We start from the raw sequence: 17,207 nt of genomic DNA, 5'->3' as shown, positions 1-17,207 counted from the left end.
AAGGTAGTTAGGTAATAGGCCTTTCGAGGGGTTATATAGTCCCTATTTGAGATTTACAAACCTGGGGTATAAGTAGGCTGTAATACGTACTTTTAGAAATCTCAAATCCGAGCTTAGGTTAGAGAAGAGGGCAGGAATAGCCATGTTAGTGCAGTCACCCTCACCGCCTTTATGGGGAGGTATTGTTTTTTTGAGCCAATCAAAAGGTCGAACAGCGACGCCGGTGTAAGGTCGACGCCGGTGTATCAATTTGCGACGCCGGTATATCAATTCCCTTTTATATCCCATCGAGTGCTGTTGGGCTACAGATACATTCACAGAAGGGATCCTGACCACTCAGGGGCAGCCAAGTGTTTTCTCGACCAATCAATGGCCCTATTTGAAAGGTACTTCGGTTGCCTATATATCTTGAATGTGATAGAGGTACCAGCAATCATCAGAGTTACAAATCGCAACCCCACACTGCTTGCATCCTGACCTCGTCTTCTTTCTCCTATCTCTTCGCAAGTTCCGTGTGACTTCGCCTAATGCTATTCGTTTGTTGTTACAAGACAAGGAAGCAGAGGGCTTCCGTGATACCCTCGTATGTTGTTGCCATGGAATGGAATTCTCTCTTGTATCAGTGGCCCTCTGGGGCCGGGCCCGTTGCCTCCCATGAACTAATGGCCCAAAGCGCTGAATTAGCTGGGTGGAAAGGGTCCTTCGCCATTCGTACTGAGTAGGAGGGGGGTCAGGCATAGTAAATTCAGCAGTATTGAAGATACGTAAGCGACGGGATAATAGTTGGAACCGGTCTCGAGAAATAAATCGGGTAAATAAATGGATAGGATCTTCGTTCTTTTGAGATGTTGACCAGTACTTGGATACCTTATTTTCGGTATGGATTCCCATATAAATGAGGATCCCCAAGTACAAATAGACTTCCTCTACAGAAGTCGGTCTCCATAAGCGGCTTCGAGAGTATTGCTGAACAGGACCTTGTGGTGCTGCTTCATTCGTCCATTGTACCCACGATTCTACTATTCCTTGTGGTACGTACCGCTGGAATAGCTTCAATGGAGTATCGGGGAGGTCTCGTACCGACGCCTTACGATAGGGTACTTCAAGGGGACTGAAGTGGCCTGGTATGCCTCGTTCCAGCGAAGGTGGTTCATGTGGGCGTACAGTCGCGCTATCACACTTCTCGGGCGTACAGTCAGCTGTACAGGCGCTTGCGAGGTCTTCAGGAAGTATCGCAACGTTGATACAGGAATGTACAGACCCTTCAGAGTCACTATCGTCGCTCGAGGCCATCGTGACGAATTGGCGTGTGTAGATAGGCGATTTTGGTGGTGAAGGGAAGCCAGGGATTCCTAGGGGTAAATGACGTACTGTCATGTATTCCTGATGTGAGGGGTTAAGAGTGGGTAAAAGAGTGGAGCAATGTATCTGTAGCCCAACAGCACTCGATGGGATAAATAATAATACCTAAAAAGAGGTAACTTAGATCTTTTCTGCCGAAGTGTTACTCTATGCGAACGTTTGAGATTCAGGCTGACGAGGCCCGGCCACTATTAGCGGCGCGGTGTTCGTCTACTCTGACTATCTGTCGATAAGATCCGTAGGTATATATTATAAAAAGAAGTTTAGAGGAGTCGGTGGTAGATCTCTTATTATCGCTTTGCGAGGGGGTACGTCGAAGGGGTCGAATCTGCCGGGTTCGCCAGCCCCAACTTCGGGGGCCTTATCCCATCGGGTGCGGATGGACAGCACTTTCGCCAAGACCACGAAATACCCACTACTCATCCACTATTACCCCGCATTTAAAGGGGTACTTGACGATACGTCACTTATCCCTATGTTCTTTTGCCTATTATCACCACTATTATTACCATTTTGAATGATGCTATGATGTCTTCTGGTGATTCTTATACCTCTATTGCATCTAATGCTTCTGTTACTTCTATACGTAGCTGTATAGTAGTTGAGGTCTACCCAGAAGACCTTACTGCTGCCTGCAATGCAGACTGTACGCCAGAACGCTGCGACGTAGCAACAGTGCGGCCCCACGAACCTCCAGCTACCGAGCATGGCCTTCCGGGTTCCTTTCGGCCCCTTGACGTGCCGGCCCGGGCCCAAGAGGTACGGGGGCTGCCGGCAAGCCCGCTTGACCTATTCATGCAGTACGTTCCGCAGGGCCTCGTTGAGCAGTGGGCCCAGTGGACGAATGCAGCACCGTTATCTAGGGAGGGCCCTAGGGCTAGACGGGCTAGAATATATGAGTGGAGGAAGACTTCAACAGACGAAATCTACCTCTTCTTAGGGATCCTATTATATATAGGGATCTATAGAGAATCTAGATTATTAATCTACTGGTCAACCCAGCAGCAGAGAGAGGATCCTATCCACCTATTTACACGGTTTATGCCCCGGGACCGTTTCCAACTACTACTCCAGCGACTACGGATATTCAATACTGCGGAATTCCAGCCCGAGCAGCGCGCCCAGCCCAGCCGGGGCCGGGGCCAGATCCAAGATCAAATCCCAGATATATACCGGAAGTTAACCAGTGGTCAGCCTACATCCAAGAGACTGGGGATTCCCTTTATATACCTGGTTCAGACCTTACAGTTGACGAGGCTATGGTCCGATTTACAGGCCGATCTCTTGAGACAACAACGGTTCCAACGAAACCTATCCCAACTCGCTATAAGATCTGGATCCTTGCCCAGTCTGGCTACTGTATACGGTGGCTGTGGCACGTACATGGAAAGGGCCCATACGCATTAGTACCCCAGGCCCGGCCAGCCGGGGCAGCTGCTGGAAAGCTGGCTCTCTTAACACCAACGCAGCGGGTAGTAACTACGCTTGTTTCCCTACTTCCAGCTGCAACCTACCACGTATTTCTTGACAACCTCTTCGACTCTATACGTCTCTTTCATACCCTACGGAATCAACAAGTTGGAGCTTCTAGTACCTGCCGGAAGGATAGTGGGATAGATAAGATCCTAGTTGCTAAGAAAGAGACTAAAGAACGGGGTATCCTATAGGGGGATATACACTATATCCCTATTTTAGATAGGGAGGTAAGCTGCTAGCCCGCCCAGCCCTGCCCGGCTCAGCTAACTAGGAAATAGGTCAACCAATTTACCTGGAAGGATAATACCCTCGTACTCTTCCTGTCACCTGTCTTCCAGGACGGCCAGGAAGTTATTCGCAGCCGCCGCCGCCCGGGAAGTCTTCGGCCCGGATGTCCGCAAAGACCTTCTAATCCCTAGGGTAATTGATGAATATAATCATAAGATGAATGCGGTTGATGTGAGTGACCAGATGAGGTCCTACTATCAATATAACCACCCTATTCGTCGAGGGGGCTGGCAGTCAGTTGCCTGGAATTTCTTACTAGAAGTGGTAGTTGTGAATAGCTTCCTACTGCAGCTCTGGGGCAGCCCTAGGTAGAAAAAGGTGAAAACCCACTACCAATGGCGGTAGTTGCTGGCTACCCAGCTTATTCAACGGTTTGGACCATTAGTAGGCGGGCGAAGACTATCACGGCCTGGACGGGCTATAGATAAGAGTTGTTGTTGTTGTTCTATTTAACGCCATGGCGGCAAGGGCGCAGCCGCCCTTGCGGCAGACCTCCCGGAGGGTATGTGGCGTGAAGGGTCGCAGGCTCTAGCTGCATACTATATAGTACACGCCGTATCCTGACGTCCTCCAAATCTTGCTCGTGAGCTACTATGTGTTCTATCCATCCCTAGTTCCCACTGGTGCCCTAGTTCCGTTATAACTATCTGGTTTCTTATTAGAGGTAGTTTGTCGTTTGGAGGATAGGTTATGACCTATCTCCTAGTACCGCGGGCAGATCTTCTGGAAGAAGTCTGTCACGCAGAGGAAGGCCTGGAAGCCTTCAGAGTCAGTGATTAGCCCCTTGAAGTAGCGATCGAGGGACCCTATAGGTCCTACGGGCTCCTGGCGGCTGTAGGGGTAGAGGGTGGGCCACTGTTGCCTCCTCAGTAGGGTCTTTCGGCAGTAGACTAGATGGTCTGCCTCCTTAACCCATCCACAGGAGCAGGTGAGTAGTGCTTCTGTGTGGTTAAAGCGTTGGTGATATTGTTTAAAGTCCCCGTGGCCTGACCGTGCCGCGAGAAGGTGATGAAAGGCAGCCCTAGGGAGGCCAAGTTCAGGAGGGCAAGCAAGGGTAGCCTTGAGCCCTAGTTGGGTATAGCGGGGAGTTGCCTCTTGTTTCCACCATCGTCTATATTGGCGTCTTGGCCGCTCTTTAGCAAGCCACTTGATACCTGATAGAGTAGCTAGTTGGCCCCTAAGGACTGGTAGAGTTGTTCCCTCCTTAGCTAGGCTGTCTGCTTCTTCGTTTCCTTTAATACCTTGGTGCCCAGGAGACCAATGGGTTTGTATATCGTGTATCCTAGCTACCTCCTGGATCTCAAGGAAGGCCGCTTGTGAGGAGTCTGGGACCTTACCGCGAATCCCCTGAATAACGCTGGTATTGTCGATGCAGATGTGTATAGGCTGGCCTTGGGAGGTCTGAAGGGCCCGTCGGAGCCCAGCCCTCGCCCCCTCCGCCTCACCATCAAACACTTCTGCTAAGCCGAGACGGCCGCAGCCCTGGGCTATACGTTTATTGTTGCGGTAGATAACAAAGCCGAACCCTGTAGCCCCGTCAGGAGCTTTGGAGCCGTCTGAGTATACCTAGATAAGAGGAATATTTCTATCCTATGGGAGTAGCATAGGAAGGGATCAAGGAAGGTATCTTCACCTTGTACCTATTGTGGTAGTAGGAAGGTTTTCAAGGAGATATCTGGGAATACCATCACTCGGCAACGACGGCAAACAACTCGAAAGGGGTTGCTTAGATTGTAATGTACCATTATGCATTAATAAAGATTGCTGGTACCTCTGGCATACCCAAAATCTGTATGAAACAGAGGTACTACAGCCCTATTGGTTAACTTTATACATTTGCAAGCTCTTATTGGCTCTACCCCGCCCTTGGCGAAAGTGCTGTCCATCCGCACCCGATGAGATAAGGTCGGTATGTAGCCCTATTATAGGTCTCGGGCGTATAATCGGTAGTATAGGCGACTTTGAGGTCTTCTTGGGTTATGGCGACGTGAATATATGATCGTACGGAGGTCGTAGACGCGTCAGAATCGTCAGAATCCATCATAACATGTAGTAAAGTGATGATTTTGGTGGTGAAAGTAGGGATAAAATCATAGGGGTAAGTGACGTATTTCGATGTACTGATGTGGTGCGGAGAAAAAGTGGCTCCAAAAGTGGCCCCAAAAGTACTGTAGTCCACTGGCACCCGATGGGATACATGTCCCCATCAGGCAAGCGCCAGAGCATACCTTAGACCAAGGTACCTTACGCGCTCGATCTAGTCGACATGGGATTAGCCGAAACTTCCTAAGATACTTAGAGAAGAACCGTATGCTTGCTGTATTGGTAACATTGGTAGAGGAATTCCCGTTTTTTGCAGAACGCATGCTATCTGCACTACAGACATGGGTGGACTGCACTACAGACATGGGTGGACTGCACTGTGAGAATCGCTGGGAAGGGTCCCTTCAGTTTGTCGACTCGAGCTTCGACACATCAGTTCGCGGATCAATTACCATTCTGCCTTCCTACGTGTCGTTCGTTCAAACTGAAGAGAACGTGCGATGGATACGGGTGTCGGGGGCATAGGAGATAGCTTAATGAACTCTGCGTCTCGTAGCCCTGAAAATTAGCCGTACGCCATCACGGTCAACGGCGAAAACACTCGCCGCGATGCTCCACCCCGCCGCCTCTCCGCGGCCGGCCATAGGCTGGCTGTCACGTCGCTTTGCGGGTCGGACGTCGGTCTCGGACAACTATCATCCCCGAGTTCTGCCGCCTAGAAAACCCAAAACACACCGGCCAAGATCAACGGTTTCCCCGTCTGACAACCAGAGACCCCATGTTCATGGACATGGATGGTCGTTTCTAAGTTTCCAAATCCAGGCATTCAGTAAGATGTTTATTTTATCTTTTGAATTCTTGTAGATGGATTTTGTACAGATAGTCCTCTCAATTGACTCGATTTGAAAACGTTCATCTGGAAGACCTCAGTCCGACTCTCCACCATTGGCGTTTCTACCCGCCTTGAGGGTGCAATTCGCATGTAATGATCCACTTGAGTGTCTATGCACGGCGTGCAGGGTGAATGTCTTACTATTTCGACCCACGCTATTCGACACATGAACAAGGTTTCGGTCCCGACAATATCCCCATAGCCTAGCATTTTAAGGTCGCCTATGTCTCGTCCCATGTCATGCACCAATGATAGTTGTAAGCTGTACACCTTTACATCTTCAACTTCATGACGATGCGGATTGATTGCGTACTTATCTGACAATTGATGACGGGGTACGTTCGTCTCAAGTACGATGGCTCTTTTGCTATAAAAACCTGTTGTTTTCGTTTTCCGTAAACGAGAAAAGCCCGAAACCAGTTCTCGGACACGTTTTTCGTCTTGTTAACTGTTATCAAATTTGTCTTTCATCCACAATATCTCATAAGCTGTACGTGCATCTTTGCGATGAATACCCAGCTCTTACTGGCATTTGCAGGCCTTGCCTTGCTAGCACAGATTCTGTTCTCCTTTGTTCAATGGCTTCGCTCCCCCCTACGATCAGTACCCGGACCATTTCTAGCTCGCTATTCAGACTTTTGGTATTTTCACCGGCTTAAACAAGGGAAATTTGAGAAGGTCAACCAAGAACTACACGAACAATACGGTAAGGACGTCAACTAGTAGCAAACAGTAGATGCACTAACGTTTCGTTTTGCTCGCCAGGGCCGATTGTGCGATATGGACCGAACCGATACAGCATCAACGACGCGGAAGCCCTCAAGACTGTCTACGGCCACGGCACGCAATTCCAGAAGTCGGAGTGGTACATCCCGTTCCAGCCCAACGAGGATCTATGGAACCTTTTCTCGGACCGCTCAGTGAAGCGTCATGCTCACAGCAGACGGTTCTACACCAACGCATACTCCATGACATCCCTCGTCAACTACGAGCCATACGTGGACGAGTGCGGTGCTCTCTTCGCTCAACGTCTTTCGGAGTTTGCAAAGACAGGCTCCACGATAGACATCGCGCACTGGTTCCAGTGCTTCGCCTTCGATGCGGTTGCGATGATGACCTACGGAAAGCGACTCGGGTTCCTGGATCGTGGCGAAGACATTGCCCAAGTCATCGACAACATCAACAAAAACATGCTATACTCAAGCTTGACCGGCATCTTTCCTTCCGTGCATGTATACATTGCACCACTGGTGTTCAACATCACCAAGCGTCTTGGTATGGGAGCAGGGATGACGTACGTGATCGACTTCATAGCGCAGACCATTGAGGAGGAGCGAGCTTCACCGAAGACAGTGATCGAGGTCAAGGGTGCCGAAGACGGCACTGCTATTGGGGAGACATTTCTCACCAAGTATTTGGCCAAGCACTCTAGCAACCCTACTGAGTTCACCAACTGGCATATTTTCATCGGCTGCGCCAGCAACGTTTTTGCCGGATCCGATACAACCGGTATCAGCATCTCCGCCATTGTTTACAACTTACTCAAGAACCCCGATTCCTTGGCGAAGCTTCGCGAGGAGATTGCACACTTCACCAGCCGAGGCGAACTTTCTCAGGCGCCGACCTTCAAAGAGAGTCAGAAGATGCCATACCTTCAAGCAGTGATCAAGGAGGCTTTGCGAGTCCATCCAGCTGTGGGCCTGCCACTTGAACGCATCGTTCCCGAGGGCGGCGCTACCATTGGTGGTCGTTTCTTTCCTGAGGGAGTAAGTTTACTCTCTTTAGCCCATAATACGTCAGGACTAACGATTCGACTCTTCTTCCCAGTCCGTCGTTGGAATCAACAGTTGGGTCCACCACCGAAATACAGCCATTTTCGGGGACGATGCCGAAAAGTTCAACCCCGATCGTTGGCTGATTGAGGACGACGAGAAGATTTCCGTGATGAACAGAAACTGGATGCCTGTAAGATGAATCCTCATTTGCTCACAATCACCCAGATCTCTTGGTGCATGGGATTTCTAACACGAGTCGTATTCTAGTTTGGGTTGGGATCCCGCACATGCCTGGGCAAGAATGTGTCTATCCTGGAAATGGCAAAGCTCATTCCTAGGCTCATCCGGGACTTTGACTTCAAGCTTGAAGGTGCGGCCGCTGCGCCAGGAGGGGCGTGGAAAACTAACAACGCATGGTTCGTCAAGCCTCAGAACTTTCACGTCGAGGTGAAGTCGAGGGTGGCAGGCTACTGAAGTCACCACATATGGCATTGCTGATTTACCAAAAGCATTTTATGCATTTGGTCCCGTCGACTCAGTCAGCATCGAGCGTGTGGACGCAAATCACACTGTCGCCAAGTTTAGTACATGTATATTTTGTTAGTCAAGAGGTTTTGTCGTCACGACATTGTGCTCGAGCGAGTGGTTGGAATTGGGAAGCTATGGTGCCATTTGCAGAAGCGGCCGGCTTCGGGATACAAGATGCAAATTGCTACCGCTCGTTGAACTGTGTTGGAATGTACAGAGAAATGTTATACGAGGTAATATCAGACTACATGTACGTGCGCCAACTTGGCTTGCTGTCTCCCCAATTCTTGGACCTCCCGTACGTAGCCTTATGCCAAATCCGGTCTCTCTGATCCTTTCCTAAATAGCTTGGCTGGCCTCTTTTTTCTGTCGCTGTTCTATCTCGTGTGCATTCTTCACAGAGCACCGCAGTAGCCACAGCTAGTGCAAGAGTCGACGACATAAACGTGGTAGCTGTGACGGCCAAGAATGTTGCCAGTCGTATCCTGTCCGCCGGTGGGGACGTTGTTGCAGTAGGTGATGCAGTTGGAACGAGCATCTCCGCTCTCTTGGTTGTGGCCGGATACTGTGCCACCGATTGCCGTACACTCGGCATCCATCACAGGATATTGTTCCAATGTGCAAGGAACATAGCTTTGTACGGGTGACGTGACGACGCCGCAGAACTGAGCGACTGCGCCGCTGGCGAGAACAGCGAGGGTGGTGATGGTGAACTGCATGATGACCGCTTGGGGAGGGTGGCTGAACTGGAATTGAAGGATGCTACTGAATAGGTCGTCTTTAGCTTTGTTGTCGGTATAAGGTGTAGTTGGGTGCAATGTGAATGTGTCTATTATCTTTGGTTATCAACTCTATCAAGTATTTATACTTATCGCCTCGACCGCCTCAAGAGCGATTAAGTCTCTCGGAGATATTTTACTCCCATTCAATCATGCTCAGTTACCTACTAGTCAGTTGAAAGGGCCTCAATAGCTGATCAAATCGTTACAAAGCGCGGTCAACAGTGGTCCTATACGTGGAGACAATTAGGCTATTGACAGCTCATCACGGAAGGTTGCAAGCAAGTCCAGAAATGATTATAGTCCGAGTGAGGGGCGACTCTCCAGAACCTCCGCACAGCTATCTGGCAAAGGTATCCGCCTCGTGCCGCCTTCGTAGAGTATGGCTAGGATCTAGCCGGCGGCATCCGATGTCTTTCGATGTCATTGCGACGGTACCTGCAGGCTCTCCACAGATCGGCTCTTTGCTAGGATGTTTCCCGCGTTGGAGCGACTATACTGGCTCACAGAAAGCGGAATTGACTTCTTAGGTTGGCAACTGCTTTTAGTGCAGCGCAAAAAGTACATTACCCGCGCGGTCGTAATATTTGATGCGACTCTAAAGCCGGCTGCTGACACCAGCCTTGTTGGGCTTCTGATGGGACCCTGACCTTCGTTTTGGGATGCCTTGTTGTATAGAAAGGGTATGTTATCGCGATTCAGTCCGGCAAATGTCTATTGTGAAAGCCGATACTGTCCTCGTTGGTGGTGAAATCAAGCAAAAAGGTGGCTTGCCGAATGCTTGGGGCACGAGCCACACCGAATGGTCTGAGTTCCAATGGGATTAAGGAAACAAAGGTCATGTATGCATTGAGGAATCTTGCCAATCAATTCCAAGGCGTTAACTTCAGTCAAACAGGCAAGTTTCACTGCGTGTTGCTGACAAGACATTACCACTCTGGGAGACTCTAGTCGACGAGAGGGATAAACAAAAGACCGCTAACGGAGGCGCCTCCCGTCCCGCTCTAACGACACATTCCGGACGAGGTTCCACTTTCAGGGCTCGTCCGATTGCGGGGACCCTCGGCGCAACCACGTCGGGAGGCCTATGGCTGGATCTACCCATGGAAGTGTGCGACAACAAGAGACTGTCGGGCACAAGTTGTGTCTGAGACGGCTAAGCCGAATCGTATCTCGGATGACCCGGTCAATGACCAAACTATGGCAGCACGGCATGTGTGGCCCATTCAACTTCATCCCATTAATTGACATATGACATAGAGGCTTGACTGGAATGCGTCCCTCAACGGCGAAGGATCCTAATGTCGACTTCACGGGTTCAAGACTGTATCTCCTGCCAACCAGAACGCTCCCATTGTGCGTTCTGGTCTCTTGTCTTAAGCGCCATGCTCTTTGTGGCTTTTTCTTGCTTTCTTTTTATCCACGAGTCGGGAACGAGGACTTTTTCTCCGTCTCATCGATGATGATGCCGATGATGATGACGCTCGAAGGGGGGTAGTACGGCATCGAGTGCCCCATTGTCGCGTGGCGAAGTGCGTTGTTTCACTTTCCCAGCGTGCCAGACCACGAGGCAAGGTGTCACTAGCACGCCGTCCTCGTTTCTTCTTGTGCGAGCCAACCCCCGACATCCCCGACTAGTAACTAACGCCAGATCGACTCGATTTGTCTGGGATTGCGGTGCGCGATTGGCCGCCGCAGCTTCGGAAAGTTGCTTGCCTTCCTATCCGCGTGGCTATCAGACTGAGACAACTCTTGCAACCCACAAGCCAGACAGACCTGATAAATCAAAGACATTGTACTCGCTCCTGGAGGAGGAGAGACAACTCAGGGGAGGGGCCCGGTTATTAGATTCGTCGATCTGGCTGATTATTAACTTTCAGTCGAGCCAATGGAAAGTTGATATTGCAGCCTCCCTTCCTCTCCCTGCGTCCGCTCAACAAGTGTCAACATTTCTCGCTTCTCCCTCTATTCTATAATTTCTTTTCCCTGCCAAATTTTGCAATTCTCGAGTGCCGGTGAAGGCTTCTCTGCCAATGTACATAAGAATGGCTTCGTGCTCTGAGATAGTGAGAAAAGCCAATCTGCCTCTGAGCACGATTAAGCTTTCTCCCCCTCAGTTTCGGCATAAAGAGTCTCGATTGGCGAAGAGATCTTGCTTACTCCTCGTACGATAACGCATCAATACCGGTTTGGTGGCTTTTCTCCTATCCTCGTTCCGCGCCGCCTGCATCATGTACGTTTCCATTGTTCTCTCCCACACAATCGGGATATGTGAATCACAACAAATTGCTGATCAAGTCAGATGAGCCCAGGGCTTTTCGCTTCCCGGGACGACGCTCAGCGTATCAAACTGCATAATCTGAACTTGTTTGCTTCTGCCGCCTGCGGTGCGCCCAGTGCCCGTGTAACCACCCGCACCTCTTTGCCTTTGCTTTGGCCCGTCTCAGCCAGCTTGGGTCCAATTCCAGGCCTGCGTCGTTCTACAAGCCCCCAACACACGGATCTGCTTGTGTTCCGAAGATAATCTGTGAGCTCGGACGTCTCCCAGCTTTCCTTCCCCCCCGCCCGTCGTCCGTCCCATTGCAGCACGCGTTGCAGAAAACTTCCCACCCGATCCTGCGGCGCAGACTGGAACGTTATTTTGGGTGCCTTGAGTGATTCGCATTTCCTTCCTTCTCCTCATCCCGCTGCGATTTCCGTTTCAGGGAAAGGCCGTGATTGAAGGATCATTGCCCTCACTATTAGAAGGGGGAAGAGAAAAAGAACTTGTATAACGCCCCGTGTCTCTCCTCTCTTCCACGCGTATCTAAGACATATTCCACCACCGACTTGCGTGCGACAACGAACGCCCCCGTGGCAGATTTCTCCAAGAACTTATTAAAGAGCCAACAAGCCTCTTTCGTCTCACTCTTCTCAAAATTTCTTAACGCCGAAAGCTCCCATCAGCAAGCATGGTTCTCGTGAACGCTCAGGACCCCACGCCGCAGGCCGCGGCCGCTCAGAGAAACGTGCTGCCGGATTATGTTACAACACCCAACGCCGTCTTTGGCGATGAGGGCGTTCAGTGGAGATACGGCAGGGCGCCAGATTACACGAGAACACGCAAAGTCTGGAGAGAAGGTAAGATCACACCCCACTCAACACGTCATGCGTGTACGGACACGATGTATGAGAAGAGCCCAAGCTGACAATAATACCTTCTTAGGAAGAAAGATGAACCACAAGGCGGGCAGTCTCGAAGAGATTGTGGAGAACTTGGTGAAGAATTGGGAGGTCGAGGCCTCCTTCAAGACGAAGCTCGAAGATTGGAGGACCGTCGACCATGCCAACTACACCTTCTCAGTCAACGGCGGCACCCCACAGACGGGCGAGCACATGCTCAAAGTCGGCACCTACAACGCCGTCATCACGCCCAACGAGTACTACAGCCCGGACTACTCAGACTTTGCGTCCAGCCACAAGACGTTCAAGCGCATGATGCCCACTTTCGCCTGGGAGGTCATTGAGGTCTACAGCGGTCCGCCGTGCATCGCCTTCAAGTGGCGCCACTGGGGGGTCATGAAGAATGACTACGTCGGCTTCAACGAGTGAGTGTATCCCCCGACGCGCCTTTGATTTGCCACTTCCATTTTGCAGACATCTGTCATCTTTCTTGTTCGGGTGTGGCCGTGTAACTGCGACTGACAAAAGGCACTTGTACAGCAAAGGAGACAAGGTCACCGCCAAAGCTCACGGCGGACAGATCGACATTGAAGGTGTGACGATAGCGCGTGTGGACGATCAGCTGCGTCTGCAGGGCGTAGACACATGGTTCGACTCGCTGCAGATGTTCCGGCAGATTGCCCCGGGTGGCGTGGTGAAGAAGGAGGCAAAGACTGATAACCGCGGCCCGGAAGCAAGGTTTGACGAGGCGGTGGCACAGGATGTGCAGCTGTCGGCCGAAGACATAAGCAAATTGCACACTGATGTAGTTGATGGCAAGAGATCAGGAGGGTGTCCGGTGATGATGAATAGAGAGTAAGGATAGTGGTGGTGTTTATAGAAGCTAGAGCGAGCCGTACCGAGGGAATGGTAAACATGAATATCCAAGCAAAATACATAGGGTGGCTGCGAGAAAGTTGACGGAATGATTATTTTTCTTTCAATTAATGACAAGCAATAGCTGCCCCTGATCTTTGTGCCTGGCTGTGTATGAGTCGCTGCAGCTCGCGAGTCCACTTGTATGGTTGTTGAGGATACCTAATGTCGACGCTAAGCTCGTATCCAGATCCGCGGGTCTTGCCCCTGTCTTATGGATGCACTGCCTATCTACGGCAGGCAAACAAAGCTCCGGTGCCGGCGTAGTCCCCGGACTCCGCGGCGGGTCCAGCCGTTTTCGGTCTTTGACACCTCCCCTGAACTTCCCTTCGAGCTTCCCCAGGACTGAGTGAAGGGATAGAATGAGGGTCCGGGGTTATGGAGCTGCGATAACGACCTCTGAACTCCATTCCTAATCACTCAGATTTCGGCTTACTATCTCCGAAAGGCTGCCTATCGCTCATGGCATGGATCATTGATAGCTCCCGATAGATATTTTGAAGAAGACTGTTCCTGAGTGCCAAGACCTCGAAGACAGGGATTCCTAGAGATCTACAGCATCAAATTACTCAGGATGCATTCATTGTTCAACCGATTACCTGGTCGTTGGAATTTCTAGAGGTGCGTTAACCAATGAAACCAGCAACATTGTTTTGCCTGGAATCACTACAGCATACATGAGAGGCAGCACAATTAAGGCTTTCTCAGATTAATCGCACGATTGCTGCTTTCGTCTGCAAGTCTCGTCATCTAAACAGCTCTTGCGCGATCAGCTTCCGGCGGGGATCTTGTCCTTGTTTGTGGGACTTGCAAGGATGCCAACGACAAGAGGGGTCAATCACCGGCAAGTAATCGGCTCTACCTCCCTATGTAACCTCATATCAATGTTGAAAGAGGGGAGCTTGGAAATGGGTTTCCAACTCCTAGAGTTGCCCCAAACCACCCTCTTTTGACCGTGTCTTCTTCTGTGTTCGTCGTCATGTTTCCGTCGCATGCTCAAGGAGGTTTCTGGTTCAGGGCTGGCGCCATTGGTACCCTGCTCTTTGCTGCTGCATCGGAAGTCCAGTCGCATTTAACAGCTCTCTGGTTGTCCATGTTCCATCATACGGATCCTATATCGGAAAGACTCTGTATAACACCACGTCTGGTTACCCGCTCGCGACAGCAGTGGACGTATGGTATGCCATCGACTATGCCGAACAACCCACCGGCGACCTTCGTTTCGCGCCAGTCGGGTGGCCTTCTTCCTCGAACCGGACAAAGGACGCTACAGTGGGGTGCCACAAGTTCGTGTACACCCCACCACCACGCGTTCCGACGCGTTTTCTCCCCAACACCTCTTTTTCTTCCACATACCACAACTTTAGCAAATGGAGGCCAAAATACATGCTTTTTGCTCTGGAATAATAGGGAGTCACAGAGTTAACTATGAACTCACAGAAGTCCAGCGAGTAGCGATTACCGCGTTTGTTATGGCTGGAAAAACTACCGCGAGGTCGCGGTGCTCTTCGGCCTGCCACATTCGACGGTGCAGAAGACGGTTCATCGATACACTGAAGGCAACGGCTTTCAGTCGCTGCCCCGGAAAGGAAGGCCAGAGAATCTTTCTAATACGGAGAAAAGGGCTCTAGTCAGATCTGTTCGAATCAACTACCGGCAACCGTACCATGAGCTCGCTGCTGAGTGGCAAGGCAGAGCTAGTCTCCGCACTATTAAGCGTGTTCTCAAGAAGGGAAGCTACCGTAAATGGAGAGCTATGAAGCGGCCCTTTATAACACCAGAAGCAGCGGCCAAGAGACTCGAATTTGCAAGAAACTGGATCCGAAACCCAGACGAATTGATGGCAGTATGTGGTTTGGTGGCAAGGCCTTGTATGGAGATTCATTTTCTAATTCTTGAGTATCTAGTGCCAGTTCTCTGACGAGTCTTCATGCCAGAACAACACCTCTGCCCCAACAGAGTGGGTGTTCAGGTTACAGCAAGACCTTTGGAGCAAGAGATTCATCAATCTTGTGAGCCACGTTAAGGCGAATATATCTATTATGGTATGGGCAATGGTATGGCAAGATGGTCGCTCTGGATTGGTCTTTCTCACTCGCGACGGTGCCTCCCGACGGCAAGGCTACAGTACAAACAGCTATATACAATGCCTAGAGGAAGGGTATTTACCTCACGCAGACGAGACACGGCACTTTGTCCAGGATAATGCCCCTATTCACTCGGCAAATCGTACGACAGAGTGGCTATTGGCCCAGGGGATCTCCTGGCTCGAATGGCCTCCTTATTCGCCCGATCTGAACCCAATTGAGCATTGCTGGCGTATGATGAAGTCTAACTTGCGTAGACTATACCCAGAAGCATTCACTTTAAGGAGGAATGAGTTAGATATAGAAGAGTTCAAAGTGCAATTAAGGGCGGCGTGGGAAGCCATCCCACAACTCAAGATTCGGAGTCTAATCGACTCTATCCCGCGCCGACTTGCGGCAGTAATTCAAGCACAAGGGTGGTATACACGATACTAAAGAGCAAACTCAGGGCTTTCTTTTGCCCATAGTTTTGCCATACAAATCAAAAGTTTGACAGTTCTGCGGCCAGTCGAAGTATGGTGGTGGAAATGCGGGAGGTTGGGCAATGGTGGGGTGTACACGAACTTGTGGCACCCCACTGTACTTCGTATGGCAAAGTCTGCATTCAAGAGCCCGGAAACTCAAACCTGGTCACCTACATCACGACCGAGTTAGAATATGGCGAAGACTGCCTCAACCTCAATGTTTACAGGCCGGCGGGCGTGAGCGCTGATAAGAAGCTACCCGTTTTGGTTTGGATCCATGGCGTGAGTTTCCCTTTGATCTCGTCAATGACCTCACAGAGTTGGACTCGCCGACTAACTGCCGTCCCAGGGTCTTTTCCGCAATGGCGCGGGCATAACTTTTGACGGCGCTTCACTGGTTGCCTCCTCTCCAGAACCACTCATCGTCGTGACTTTCAACTACAGGGTACATTCAGGTTCTGTCTAGTCGATCTTTAAATCCATTGCTGATTTAGTTCTCTCAGCTGGCCGCCTTGGGTTTCCTAGCAAACCCCATCTTGTCAGACCTCAGCAACGTCAACCTTGGTCTCCAGGATCAACACCAGCTTCTCCGTTTCGTCCACCGGTACATCTCAGCATTCGGAGGCGACCCCGAGCGCGTCACCCTGGGCGGCAAATCGGCTGGCGCTCATTCTGTGGGCTTCCACTATCAGAATACCTTCACTCCTGGTGAAGAGCTGTTTCAACAGGCAATCTTTCAGTCCGGCGGCCCAACGGGACGCTCGTTCCCTAGTGTGTCGGACCCGTTGACGATTAGGCAGTTTGAACAGTATGTGGAAGGAGTTGGTTGTCAGAGCAATGGAACCGCTGAGGACTTGCTTTCATGCTTGAGAGCCGTAGACGTTGAAGTCCTGAAGAAGACCGCAACTGCTTTGCTAGCGGCGTATCGATTTAACGGCACTCATCCTTTCCAATCTGTGTCCGGTAAGTCTTCTTCCATGTTACTAAGAAGGTTGCCTCGGAGTGACAGAAAGGTGATTGAACATTTTGGAGACTAACCCGCTTCCCAGATGCTGTCATCATTCCTCGTCTCCCATCCGAAACCTGGGACGCAGACAAATGGAATCACCTGCCGGCTCTTACATCTTTCATCACCGACGAGGGCAGTCTGTACGCACCCACGAACCTGACAACGGACGATGAAGCATGGGGCTGATTGTCCAACCTCTACCCCGGACTCAACGAAAGCGACAGAGAAGTCTTCTCGCGCCTTTACCCGGACCCTCAAACCAACCCAGCAAGCCCTTTTGCAGACTCCCGGGGCCAGTCCGCTCAGTTTACCCGGCTGACTGCGATTTACGGCGACACAGCCTACATCAGCGCCTCTCAGGAAATTGCCACGCGTCTTTCTGCTGCAGAAATTCCAGTGTGGAAGTTGCACTGGAACACTAACAACA

At 50.7% G+C, this 17,207-nt stretch overlaps 4 protein-coding genes across 4 annotated transcripts; 3 read left to right on the top strand and 1 right to left on the bottom strand.

Moving 5' to 3' along the window:
* Window positions 1-6,297: 6,297 nt before the first annotated feature.
* BDP81DRAFT_442378 (cytochrome P450) lies at window positions 6,298-8,696 on the top strand. The gene is made up of 4 exons (XM_060591668.1): window positions 6,298-6,767; window positions 6,827-7,827; window positions 7,889-8,026; window positions 8,104-8,696. The coding sequence occupies exons 1-4, from the start codon at window positions 6,569-6,571 to the stop codon at window positions 8,308-8,310; spliced, it is 1,545 nt and encodes a 514-aa protein (XP_060438008.1). The 5' UTR covers window positions 6,298-6,568; the 3' UTR covers window positions 8,311-8,696.
* BDP81DRAFT_442377 (uncharacterized protein) lies at window positions 8,551-8,968 on the bottom strand. Its single transcript, XM_060591667.1, has 2 exons — window positions 8,712-8,968; window positions 8,551-8,614 (listed from the first exon to the last, which is right to left on the bottom strand). The coding sequence occupies exon 1, from the start codon at window positions 8,961-8,963 to the stop codon at window positions 8,760-8,762; it is 204 nt and encodes a 67-aa protein (XP_060438007.1). The 5' UTR covers window positions 8,964-8,968; the 3' UTR covers window positions 8,551-8,614; window positions 8,712-8,759.
* A 3,126-nt stretch (window positions 8,969-12,094) lies between these two features.
* Window positions 12,095-13,164, top strand: BDP81DRAFT_335307 (uncharacterized protein; the record flags this gene model as incomplete). The annotated part of the gene is made up of 3 exons (XM_060585841.1): window positions 12,095-12,263; window positions 12,349-12,730; window positions 12,846-13,164. The coding sequence occupies 3 exons, from the start codon at window positions 12,095-12,097 to the stop codon at window positions 13,162-13,164; spliced, it is 870 nt and encodes a 289-aa protein (XP_060438006.1).
* A 2,884-nt stretch (window positions 13,165-16,048) lies between these two features.
* Window positions 16,049-16,966, top strand: BDP81DRAFT_455713 (Carboxylesterase; the record flags this gene model as incomplete). Its single annotated transcript, XM_060593089.1, has 4 exons — window positions 16,049-16,053; window position 16,216; window positions 16,275-16,734; window positions 16,821-16,966. The coding sequence occupies 4 exons, from the start codon at window positions 16,049-16,051 to the stop codon at window positions 16,964-16,966; spliced, it is 612 nt and encodes a 203-aa protein (XP_060438005.1).
* Between the last annotated feature and the right edge of the window lie 241 nt (window positions 16,967-17,207).

This window comes from Colletotrichum phormii (assembly GCF_030913505.1).
Source record: "Colletotrichum phormii strain CBS 102054 chromosome Unknown BDP81scaffold_40, whole genome shotgun sequence".
In the NCBI taxonomy this organism is placed as follows: domain Eukaryota; kingdom Fungi; phylum Ascomycota; class Sordariomycetes; order Glomerellales; family Glomerellaceae; genus Colletotrichum; species Colletotrichum phormii.
The sequence above is the reverse complement of the archived record's forward strand: the minus strand, read 5'-3'. Positions and strand labels throughout refer to the sequence as shown.

Bases quoted from the DNA above. Each gene is read 5' to 3' on its own strand.
- BDP81DRAFT_442378 (XM_060591668.1), top strand. From the start codon at position 6,569: ATGAATACCCAGCTCTTACTGGCATTTGCAGGCCTTGCCTTGCTAGCA. The intron at 6,768-6,826 runs GTAAGGACGTCA...TTTGCTCGCCAG, and splicing joins AGAACTACACGAACAATACG to GGCCGATTGTGCGATATGGA. The intron at 7,828-7,888 runs GTAAGTTTACTC...TCTTCTTCCCAG, and splicing joins GTCGTTTCTTTCCTGAGGGA to TCCGTCGTTGGAATCAACAG.
- BDP81DRAFT_442377 (XM_060591667.1), bottom strand. From the start codon at position 8,963: ATGGATGCCGAGTGTACGGCAATCGGTGGCACAGTATCCGGCCACAAC.